At 40.9% G+C, this 12,584-nt stretch overlaps 1 protein-coding gene across 5 annotated transcripts in view; it reads left to right on the top strand.

The window, feature by feature from the left end:
• ADGRF5 (adhesion G protein-coupled receptor F5) overlaps positions 1-12,584 on the top strand; it is a 98,040-nt gene that overhangs the window by 60,019 nt on the left and 25,437 nt on the right. For all 5 annotated transcript variants that reach the window (XM_054569468.1, XM_054569463.1, XM_054569466.1 and 2 more), the window contains exons 7-10: positions 162-220; positions 1,213-1,355; positions 4,643-4,864; positions 5,820-6,023. In XM_054569468.1, coding sequence (XP_054425443.1) covers positions 162-220; positions 1,213-1,355; positions 4,643-4,864; positions 5,820-6,023 — 628 coding nt within the window. The remainder of the gene's footprint in view (positions 1-161; positions 221-1,212; positions 1,356-4,642; positions 4,865-5,819; positions 6,024-12,584) is intronic.

Here is a 12,584-nt window from a genome sequence, read left to right as displayed (position 1 = left end):
TAGGAATGAATTCTTCAAAGATCTGCTGATGCCAATGGCAATAAATATGCGGGACGAAATTTTACCCAGGGTAATAAGGAATATGTGGTTTTTACTCTGTTTCTAACCTTTGTCCTCTCTTTCACTGGTTGTTGATACACGATACTTGCTTTATTTTCCAGTTCCAGAAAGGGTACAGTATTTTACCAGGCTTCATATTGGTGACTGTGACAGGGTTCAGGTAAGAATGCCATAATTGAGTCATTTCTATCCAGTGGCACAGACCAACACATTAGTGAAGGAGGAAAAGTGTCAAAGGGGCAACCCCTAGGATGCTCAACAGGGGCAGATTGCTCAGCCATAAAGCAGCTGAAATACTGAGAATTATAGTTCACTCCTTACAGAGGTATCTACTTAGAAGGAAGGTGAGGAAAAGATTCATGTTCACCCTATGCACATAAGAATTTTGCAAAGATATGGGATGAGTTTGTAGTTTAAGGAGTTCAGAAATAGAAAAGTGAGTTAATGTCATGCAATGATGCCTTTATGCAAGAAAAGCTGGCTAACCAGGACTGCAGACGCAGGCTGCAATGTGGATTGCTCCCCTGGACGTTGGCACCCTGGCAGCCATGAGTTGGTTTGCACAGTTTTTCTAAAAGTTGGTTGCCAATGTTAAAAATTAAGAATGTTTACAGAAACAGTCAGGATTTTGGCTTCCTTTGATATTAAGCTTCTCTGGTAACCCTGAGCCAGCATGGCCATATGACAAGTCTCTGCATTGTGGCTGCCACTGTATGGCCAGCTTATTGGATTTGTTTACTCATCTCTGTCTGGCCACTTTGGTCATTTGTGTTACCTGTCTGCATTCATTTGCGTGTGCAAGCCCTGCCTCAGGCTTTCAACTAGGCAGCGGTGTCCAACCCGCGGCATGTGGGCCGCATGTGGCCCACGATGGCTATGAATGCGGCTCAACACAAAATCATAAATTTACTTAAAACCTTTTTTTGCTCATTAGTTTTCATTAGTGTTTGTGTATTTAATGTGTGGCCCAGGACAACTCTTCTTCCAGTGTGGCCCAGAGACTCCAAAATGTTGGACACCCCTGAGAGCTTGAAAACATTTTGATTTCAGTGAACCCTTCATGCCGTTTGTTTTCCTATACAAATGAACCATAAAGGTCTAGACTCTTCCAGGTCAGTTACTGCTTTATTGAACTGAGCGGTCTCCATCCAGGCCCGGAAGTGTGGTTGTGTCATATGAAGTCAAGACTACAACACCATCATCTGAATTAATGCGTAAAGCGAATGATCTAGTAACACAGAACCTTAATCAGACCTACAAAATGGACTACAATTCTTTCCAAGCAACTACTAGTAGTAAGTAGAATATTGCTACATTTTTCCTATACACAGATTCCATTTAGATGTGGCAGTGATGTTTACTGGTATGCTTAAACCTAAGAAATTACATTATGATGTCCCCTGTGGAGAGTCTTCAGGCCCCAGCACAGAGGTTTCTGTGCCATTTCCCCATCTTAGGCTGGTGCAGACAGCCTAAGGTTGCCCCCACGGTTGCCATTGCAGTTGGGGGAGGGGCTTGCAAGGGGGAAGATTTTGCAAGGGGGCCACAGAGCCACCTGTGTTTAGAGATTTTTAAAAAAATTAGCAGGACCAAAACATCCAAAAAAGTAAAACTGCCATTGTGGTTTAGGTTGGGATATTCATGAAATGCACTGATACTAAATAGGGGGCCACTGTTATTTTAGAGCAATAGTTATCAAAGGTGCCTCCTCCCACCCCAGACAAACAACATCATCACCACCTGGGGACTTGTTAAAAATGCTAATTCTCGGGACTACCCTAGACCAAACGGGGGCCAATTTGTGTTTTAACAAGCCCTGCAGGTGATGTGATACATGAGAAAGTTTGAGAACCACTGCTTTGGATTACATCTTACAGTTGTAGGAATCCTGGGATTTTAGATGTTCTCCCTCATTTTACAAGTGGGGCACAGGGTTGGGCTCTGCTGTGTTAGTAGGTGGGTGGACCTATATTGCTGCTTGGGGGCTATACCGGGAGCCAGGGAGGCAGAGATTTGGCCAGCAGATGTCTGGGTAACTCAGGCTCATGGTTCCCAAGTAAAGGCGGTTCCTCTTTGGAGCAATGTGGTCACAGTGCGGGAGGATGCGGCAAGGACTGTCGCAGGCACAACTCCTGAGAAAGGACACCCTTCTCAGCAGTTAGGCCATCCTCACAGAGGGTTTTTGCTCTTTTTCTTTACAGTCTCTGATGGTATTTTTAGACAGCAAATCTTTTGAAAAATAAAATATTGAGATGTTTCTTACACAATGGTAAGAAAGTGCTACAACAAAAGCAAGATAAAATAGCAAAATAAAAATTCAGAATGAATAAGTTAGCAAGAAACTAATGAAAATTGGAAAAATAAAGAAAGGAGAATAAGTGGCCTAAAAATATAGACTCAGAAGAAACTTTAGCAATGCCACACCCTCACCCCTAACAACACCTCACTAATCAACAATACTTTGCCCTGAAAAATTCTTTTTTTAAAAAATCATTCTGAGGGCATAGGAGAGTAGTATTTTCTAGCACAGGTAAGCTGAAATTATGATTCCTCTTTCCCCAGAATTTCAGTTGTGCTGAGGATAGTCAGACAGTTGATTGACTAAGTATCCAGCAGTTTTACTGATCGGTGGCCGTCAGTCCAGAAATGATGATATTGCAGTGTGGTTCACAAAAGTGCTTTAGTATCTGTGGCTTATTCTTCCAAAATCATTGTGAATAGTCCTCTATCCCCCTTTCTGCAGAGGATCTACACTCTGCTCCATCCTCCTTCAAAGACCAGAGTGTGGTTCTGTGATGTACTCAGCCTTAGACCACTAAACACGCCCTTATGTCTTGTGCAGTATCACAGGGAACTCAGACACCGCTCTGCTCTCCATGGTGCTGGTGGTGTTTATGCAGAATACAAATATTCAAAAAACTCAACTGACTGAGTGCTTCTAAAAAATTATATTTGAAGGACAGGGAAGAGGAAGAGAATAAGGAAGAAAAATGCTGAATGAATGAGTTGGTGTCAGGAACTTATTTTTAAACCCTTCTTTATGAAACACGAGAAGCACATGGCACTCCTCAGAACAGGTCCATTGATTTTGTCGTATGTTAATCCTCTGGTGATGCTTGCTTAATCAGCAGAGCCACTTAACTAAAATACCCCTTTCTTTAATCACTGCCAATAAATTTATGATCACTTCCATACAACCCTGTAATGCTGGCCGTTTTACTAGTCATCGTTATTAGCAACAATGGTAATGAAAAGAGGGTGCTATTAATGTATCTTTCTATGTTAAACCGTGTGTTCCACATATTTCATCTTCATATAATCTGAAAGATAGATATTATCTTCATTTTACAGTTAAGGAAATGAAGCCTTAGAGAGGGTAAATAGTTTGTTCAGGGACACATAGTAAGTAATACAAGTTTGTGTGATTTCAAAGCCAGTTCACGTCATTAAATACTCACAGGTGGCCTTGATTTCTAATTGCCGAATGTGATTTTTAAAAATCTTAGTTTACTCAGGAACCTAAAAAAAGTGATAAATATTTAAATACCTTGATATTTGGACTGGAACATCATCTCCCCAAATTAATGTTATGGTGCTTTAGTTCCATGTTTACCAGGTGGAGAGGTCTGGCCTGAGCATAAAGCCCTGTGCAAAAGAGGCCTCATAGTCTCCTTACCCAGTTCCCCCAACTTCCTCACTACATGGACCTCATGAAGGATATAGCATAAGACACAGCTGAGAGGGGGAAAAACTGCGAGTATGTAAGCAAAGAACAACCCCAAAAAGGCATACAAAAAATAACATATATCGTGTTTTTATTTCTATCTGTGAGATTACTTAATGCAGTAGTTCTCCAGAATTTTACTGTGAAAACAATAATAACAGCTACTCTTCCCCTAAATCACCTCCGAAGGTAGGTTGCACTGCTTTCCAAACAGGGGAGCTGAGGCTCAGAGCAGCCCAGCAGGTTTTCCAGGGCCACACAGCTGCCTGAGGCACAGAAGCAGGATTCTGATCCAGACCTGAGTGTCTATAAACCTCCAACACTTAAGGACCCATGGATGTTAAGAGTTAAAAAAATATTTCCCAAGCAGACTTGATTATTTAAAATGATTGTTTTCCCATTTCTAACTCATCAAAGACATAGAATAGAGCTTCCAGTCAGCATGAGATATCAGTTATCAGTGAGAAGCAGGTGATGTTATCTGAGTCGAGAGCAAAGAAATTTGATGTTTAAGTTGGCTGGTGTGGCTTTTTCATAAACAAATGTGCAATTTTCTGCCAGACTATTGGAAATATTAAAAATAGCCTCGGTTTGCCCATTATTACCACTGAGGACTCCTAAATACGTAAAGACCCCAGACTGGAAACCATGTCCCTCGTATATGGCCAACTCCGACTCTGGGCCCCAGGTACCAGCTGCCAGGGATGGAGGGAAGAGGATGGGTTGCCTCATTCCTGAGAGCACCACAGATGCTGTGGCCACTGTGTGACAACTCTTGTGGTAGTAGCATCAGGTGAGTAGCATCAGTTGCATTGATTTGCTTTGGAATCCCAATAATTGTTTTCTTTGGGTTTCCAGATGAAACTAAGTTCTCTGTCACACCGGAAATCATCTTTGAAGGGGATACAGTCACCCTCATGTGTGAAAATGAAGTTTCGTCCTTCAATGTGTCCTGGTACCATGTGGGAAGGCACTCTGACATCCAGAACAGCAGCAAATTCTGGATTGCCACCACCGTGCTCAACAATATGACCTCAGTGTCGCGCCTCACTATTTACAACTTCACTCAGGGGGACGAGGGTGAGTTTCCAGCCAATAACTGGTGGGAGGAACGGAATCAAGAACTCACACAGGGGCAGAGTACAGAAGGTGTACATAGCATTTTCATCTTCAAAAAGAAGTCACCAGGCTCAGCTTTTCCAAATTGGAAATTAATCCCATGGCATATCAGCCAAGCAAATTAGTCTTGGGAGACTAATATGGTTTTCCACATTTACTGAAGCTTATGAGTTATAACCTGAGATAAAAAGCAGACTTATGCTTTTAATAATTTTTTAATTTTAAAACAGCTTTGTTGAGATAGAATAGACATAAGCTGTGCATATTTAAAGTGTTCAGTTTAATAAATTCAGAATATGCCTACATCTAAAACTATCACCCTAATCAGGATAGTAAACATTTCCATCCCCCTCTCCCAATTGTCTTGTACTCATTGTAATCTCTTCTACCTGCGCCTCCTTGCCCTTCACCCCCAGCAACCACAGAAGCATAAGTCTTAAACCTGACATTCTAGAATTTAATAACCCCATTGTAATCCACAGGCCAACAGAGGCATCTTTTTCTCTGAATGAAGTTGCGTTGCAAACACATAGGTCCTATCACATCTTTGTTGATTCTGATTTTGCCACAGAGTTAGGTAGAATGCCAAAATTATCCACAATCTTCTAATTCTCCAAGGCTTTATAAATTTTCCTTCTACCTCTTTCATCCTACACCTTTTACTTTCTAACCAAGACTCTGAGATTTCTGCTGTTTCCTTAGAACACCTGTCTATGCTTTACCTTGTGTCTTCAGAAATATATGCATTGACCATCTCACTTCCTGAATGTTCCTTTAGGGTTGTTTATACCAAGTCTCAGGTGCTTTTGAAAATGATGTTTCTTGAAGCACTGTCAGGACACAGGATGAGGCGATCATTCTTCTAAGGTGATACACACATGTAGTAATAATAAATGCTTTTGTGTATTCTATATAGGTGAATATATTTGCAAACTGACATTAGATATTTTTGAATATGAGTCCAGAAAAAAAATTAATGTCACACCCATCCGAATTTTCTCAACTGAAAAAGTAGAGGTGACATGTGACAACAGTCCTGTATCTTTGAACTGCTGCAGTGAGATCAATGTTACCTGGAGTAAAGTGGAGTGGAAGCAGGAGGGAGAAATAACCATTCCAGGTAAGAATGTTAAATGCCCTTTCACAAAAAGGCTTTTCCTTCTTGTCCAAGTGAATATGGGAGATGCTGTGGGTAGAAGATGGAATGTCAGATGGCTGTTTTTTTTCCTAGACTTCAGACTATGAAAAAGTACTAGGTTTGAGGCCAGCCCCAGCTTAGCCATTCTAGAACAAAATTCCAAAAATGTCATACTTGGATTGTAGACAAGATCCTGGCAGAGAAGACCCAAGAGGGAGTGACCTGACAACTTAGGTTTATAGTGTCTCCTGCCTACAGAAAAGCTCACCCCCAACTTCCTGTCCTTTCTGTCTTCATCACAGAGCTAAGGATGAAGCCATTGCCTTTGCTTTGGAGTCTGAGTTGGTACTTCCCGTTTCTGTGTCTCTTTTCTTGCTGTTTGTCCTTCTCGTTTCTCTGCCTTTGTATCCACACTTTCTTCTAGTTATCTAATTCTGTCTCTGGGTTTTTTGCTTTTCTTTTGTTTCCCTGGGTGGATGTGTTTGCCTCTCAGTTGTCTCATGTCAATTTCTGATCCCATTTGCTTTCATTTTAGAACAGATAAAAAAAAAAAGAACAGAGATCATACTAGAAGTCCCCCTCCCCCCCAGTTTATACTGGTGGATGATGATGATGATGATGATGATGATGATAAATTAAAACTCTGGTATAACAGTTTGTGATTACCTAATTTTAAAAAAAAACATGTTATTACTTTTAATCCAATTTAAACTTGACCCCAAGATTGAAGTTAGTAGTTTTTTCCATCTAATTTTCAAAAAGAAATTGAGGTCCAAATTAAATGACTTATTCAAAGTTGTCACAATAGGAAAAGAAAAAGAACTGGGACTCACTTCAAGCCTTGTGTCCTAAGACCAGTGATAATTTATTTTGGCCAGACTACATTACCATGCCTGGTGAGCCAGTATTGGAGTAAGCTGATCTGGCAGAGTGTATACAGAAGCACAAACCTGCTTTCTGCCTAGAGCCCTCATATAACAACATCCAATCCTTCCGTTAAGAAATAAGAGATTATGTTTATCTTTATCTTTTTAAAAAAAACCCATTAAAATAAAATATGGCTTTACCCATGAAATACCTTAGGATGTGGCACTTTATTTTACAAAGGCTTTGCTATCAGACTATATTAACTTATAAAAAATAAAATAATGAACAATTTGCATGCACCTTTTCCTGAGAACATCTATTTTGCAAAGCACATTTCAGCTGCAGCACTTGTCTTTGACTTTAAAGCACCCAGAAGAATGGGAAAGGCATCTGGTAGCTGCGAAAGTGTTGACACATGGTATGTTTAGTCACTTCCTTGATTTTTAAGGAAGAGGAGGTGTAGGCATCCTGAAGGAACTGCCAGATGGGAGAAAGACCTTGCAAAGTTCCCATGGAAGCCCTTAAGCTTTCAACTCTAAGAGGTGAAAAATCTCGCCCTCTGGCAGAGGGACCAGGAAGTCTGTGGCGCAGATGCTCAGAGACCTCTCTGTGGCCACTGTTTCTTCAGACAGTCCTGATGCCCTGTGTGGGCTGAACCGACCCTCAGAACAATGGGTTTCCTGTCACAGGGCTGGCCTCCTGCAGAAATCAGTTCTGATGAATTTATCTTCTGCTCGGGGCACCTTGCCCTTCCTCCCTCTCCCTTGCTGCCCGCTCTCTGCAACAGTCTTGCTCCAAACTCCACAGGTGCTTCAGCACCCATTTTTCCAGGTCAGTAAGAAATAACCTAGCTAAATAGTTAACCCAAAACACATGGAACCGAATGTATTACCTCATTTCAGAAACAGATACATTTAATTTTCAAAACACTCTGGGCAAGGGGTAAGACAGAAAGAAGTAATCAGCAATAATAAAATTTCTAGCTTAAAGGGGGGGGGTCTCTTGAATAGAGAGGGATTTCTGCAGTTTTTCAAATCAAGGGGCACCAGCTATGATATTAATGATAATGGTAGCAGAAGTAATACGGGAGTCCTCCCTTATCCACAAGGTATGCATATGTTCCAAGACCTCGAGCAGATGCCTGAAACTGTGGATAATACCAAACCCTAGGTACACTGTTGTTCCTCTAAATACATACCTATGATAAAGTTTGATTTATAAATTAGGCACAGTAAAAAATTAGCAATAAAAGCTAATAATAAAATAGAAATATTATAACAATATATTCCAATAAAAGTTGTATGAATGTGGTCTCTCAAAATATCTAATTGTACTGTACATACAGTGCAGATATGCTGAACAAAAGGATGATTCACATCCAGGGTGGAATGGAGAGAGATGGCATGAGAGTTCATCACGCTCTTGAGAATGGCATGCAATGCAAAACTTATGAATTATTTGTTTCCAGAATTTTCTTTTAATATTTTCAGACCTCGGTTGACTGCAGGTAACTTAAGTAGCAAAGTAAAACTGCGGATAACAGGGGACTACTGTAGCATTAATCCTGCTACTACACTAACAGTAATAGTAGAGGTACCAATAGTTATTATTATTATTAGTGCAGCTTCTCATTTTTCTGTATCTAATACTAGCTTTGAGAGCGTAGGGATGCATTGACAAGTTGGGGCAATTTAAGGGTTACAGAGTTTCTAGTGTCACCATAGCTCTTCATATGTGGCATGATAATAAAAAATAAGGAAGTCTTAATTCCCTTTCTGCCCACAAGCTAGAACACTTTTCATATGGGTTCGTAAAGTTCTTCTTGGCCCTGCCGACTCTTTCCTTGGCCTGATGTCATGCAGACTCTTCATAAAACAATTGAATCTTTACAAGAGGGTGTCAGCCCCTTCTGTGTGTAACTTTTGTTCTGAGATTGGTCTTTTTTGGACAGCATATACATGACTCTTTTTTTCTTATCCATTCATCTACCCTCTATAAAATGCTACTAGAAGCCGGCCTGCCAGACTGAGGTGAGACCCAAGTAGAAAAGCAACTTGTAGTAGCGAGGAGCATTGCTAGAGCTATATTGCTAGAGGCAACATTCTCCATCCTGGCTGCCCATGGGGGTCACGCTTTTTGTTTTTTTAAAAAGGCTGGGTGTCAAGTCTTTATTCTTGCAACTATATCGGAATGTCCAGATTTGGGCTCTAGGCAGTGGCATATGTTCTGAAGTGTCCCAGGAGATTTTACTGGGCAGAGGGGAGTGAGAGCCCTGGATTTAGTCAAACCCCTCATTTACACACGTGGACATGTCTCCATGACTGTGGCAAAGGGCTCCCCTCCACAGCCTCTGGTCTTTCTCCTCCCCCATGTCTCCCTCTCTGGGTTCCCAGAAACACCATAAGCACATGTGATTTTACATAGTGAGTCCTCTACTTGAAGGAATTCCCACAAAATTGGATTTAAAAAGAGAAAAAGAACAGGAAAGAACCTGAGCCAAGTCCCCATCTGGAAAAATTAGCCTCACAACCTGTGATTTTCAGTAAGACTGTATCTAGTCTTGGAAAGCTGTGATCCCAGCACAGTCTCAGGCAAGCCAGGTCACCTCATTGACTCCCAGACTGCATCCATTAAATAGGGATAATGGTACCTCCTTTGCAAGACTTTTGCGGGGGATAAACACTGGGGTGATCAATATAAATATTTAAAACAGACCTGAATACGTTAATGCTGCCACAATAACTATTTTCTGGTTGCGACAATAGCTTTAAAAGCTAGCCCCTCACTTTTCCTTGCTGTGATTGGTGAAAAAGTTTCATTGGATGTGATCTAACCTTGAGTAGCAACCCTTACTTGCGTAGCATCTCTTCTCCAGAGAACACAGCACCAGCTTGTTAGCTGCATTCAGTAGCATCTGGGCAGGACCTCGAGGTGCACAGTCCCAGGGATGCTGCATGAAATGCAGTGTGAACAGTTCCAAGTCTGAGTTCCCACTTTGGTTTTCTGACTTTACCATCTCTTTGGGGCCTCATCTCCAGTCTTTCCCTGCAGGTTTCAGCCTCACAGAATTGCTGATTCCACCCAAACATGACCAGGATGCAGTTCCTTCTGTGCTATGGCTTCCACCAGTGGTTTCTGATTTACCTGTAGAATTTTCCCTTCAAGCACAATCTGTGTGTTTGTCTAATGTGGAGTTTCCCAACCTTGGCACTAGTCACATTTTGGGCCAAATAATTCTCTGCTGAGGGGAGCTGTCTTGTGGATTGCAGGATGTTTACTAGCATCCCTGGTCTCTACTTACTAGATATCAATAACGCCCCCAGTTATGACAGTAAGAATGTCCCCAAATATTGCTAAATGTCCCCCCAAAAGGCAACATCATCCCCATTTGAGAACCTCATGTCTGATGTGTCAAGGTTGGAGCTGCTTGAGTTAGAAAAGTGATGGGGAGTGGTGGTTAGAGCCCACATGGCTTATTGCCCATCCATCCTCCAGCTGAGCCTCAGTTCCTGAAGCAGGTTTACAGAACACTACGTTCTCCAGGGAGTACCAGTCTATACACACACGCAATCCAACCACAACTGCACATCAGAACACCGCAGCCACCATTTCTATTTATGTCTTTCAAGGCTTAAAGCAAATCTTCCCTCTTTTCTGAAATCTTCCAACTAAAACTTTCTTCCTTTAATCTCCACACTATATTTATTCCTCTTATGAAACTTATCTACTGTATATTATAATTATTTTTGTACATGTCTTTATATACCCCATCTTGCATAGCTCATTTTCTTGCACATTAATTTGGCGAGAAAGCTGGACTTGAAGGATGAGTAAGAGTCAACAGGAGGAGGGAAGGAGGATATTCCAGGTGTGAACACAGGAATAGGGTATGAAGCTACAAGGCATGCTGAAGGACTTGACCTAGTTTTTAAGAGAATGATATAGGATGAGACAAAGAGTACAGAGGCAGATTGAAATCATACTGTGAATAAATACATATACTCCATTAAGGAGATTTTAGTTTATTTTGTAAGCAAGGGTAAGATTTACTTTCATTTTAAAAAATTTTTTAAAAATACTTTGTTAATGCTAATACACTTGTCTTAATTCTACCCCCCCTTCATCTCCCTCCATCCAGCCCATCCCCAACTTCCATAGCCTGTCCCCACACCATTGTCCATGTCTATGGGTCCTTCATATATGTTCTTTGACCAATCCCTTCACTTCCTTTCAATCAGTCCACAGCTCCCCCCTCCCCTCTCATAGCTGCCAGTCTATTCCATGATTCTGTGCCTCTGGTTCTGTTTTGCTTGTTAGTTTATTTTATTCATTAGATTCCAATTATAAGTGAGATCATGTGGTGTTTGTCTTTCAACAATTATTTAACTTAGCATAATAATCTCCAGTTCCATCCATGCTGTCGTAAAAGGTAGGAATTCCTTCTTTTTTACTGCTGTATAGTATTCCATTGTGTAAATGTATTTAAGTTTTTTTATACACTTCTCTACTGATGAGCACCCATTCAAAAGAACTTACATACCCCTCTATTCATAGCAGTGCTATTTACAATAGCTAAGATTTGGAAATGGCAAGCGTAAGATTTAAAGGTAACAGGAGGGAGAAGTCAGGTAATCAGGGCTGAACTTTAGAGAAATTAATTTTAAAAAATAAAAATAATTTTTAAAAATAAATTTTGAGGTAGTGTAGCCAATAGATTGAAGGACCAAATACCCAAAACAGAGACCAAGTTACAATAGTCTGCAACTGGGAAATAACAGGTAATGGAGTCTGGGCTACTGACCATGAGTTGAAGTGGAGGAGACAGTTGTGAGATGTTTCGGAAGTATAACCTAAAAATTTTTACAACTGATTGAGATGGAATGTGAGGAAATGCAAGTAATTAAAAATCAATTTAAGATTTTTAATTCCATGAACTGCAAATGGGAAAGAAAAGAAACATTAGAAGCTGTACAGATTTCTCTGGGGAGAAGAAAGATGAGTTCCAGTAGGACATGTTGAATTGGAGGTACCTCAAATATCAAATTGGCACTTGGGAAATTTGCTTGCAGAGTTTCTAGCAAGACTGTTTCTTTTAGATTGGAGAGTCATCCAAATACAGGATATAATAGGAGTCATGGTATAGATGACATTGTCCAGTGAGACAGTAGAGAGAAGGATAGGAAAGAATCAATGTCAGAGTGCTTAGGGCAAGGCCAATGTCCTAGGGAACACCAGTATTTATGAAGGGGACAAAGGGAGAGGAGCCTGGAAAGCGGACCCTAAAGGAGGGATGAAGAGAGAAGAGAACCAGGAGAGACCTGTGGAGTTGAGCAGGCCAGGTCACAGAGAAGATGGTCAGCAGAATGGCTTGCTGCTGTCTAGGTAGCCTGAGAAGCCACTGGACCTGGGAAAGAGGGAATCACACTTCAAGTGAAGTATAGGGAAGAAGGTGAATGACAGTGATTTGATATAAAGAGTAAAAGACTATGGATGGTGAATGCAGAAGCATTGTGGTGTGAAGAGTGGAAGGAAATTCAGTGATGGCTAAAGAAGCTTCCAGATTAAGAAGATTATTTTAGGAAGGGAAGACAAATATACCTGTTGGTTAGCATGAAAGAACTTGAGGAAAGATTAAAGACACAAGGGACAGGAAAGATAAAGAATAGCATATAGCCT

Source organism: Pteronotus mesoamericanus, unplaced genomic scaffold (genome assembly GCF_021234165.1).
Source record: "Pteronotus mesoamericanus isolate MK-2021 breed Mesoamerican mustached bat unplaced genomic scaffold, CSHL_Meso_final contig_20, whole genome shotgun sequence".
Lineage (NCBI taxonomy): Eukaryota > Metazoa > Chordata > Mammalia > Chiroptera > Mormoopidae > Pteronotus > Pteronotus mesoamericanus.
Note: the sequence above shows the minus strand (reverse complement) of the source record. Positions and strands in the feature narration are given on the sequence as shown.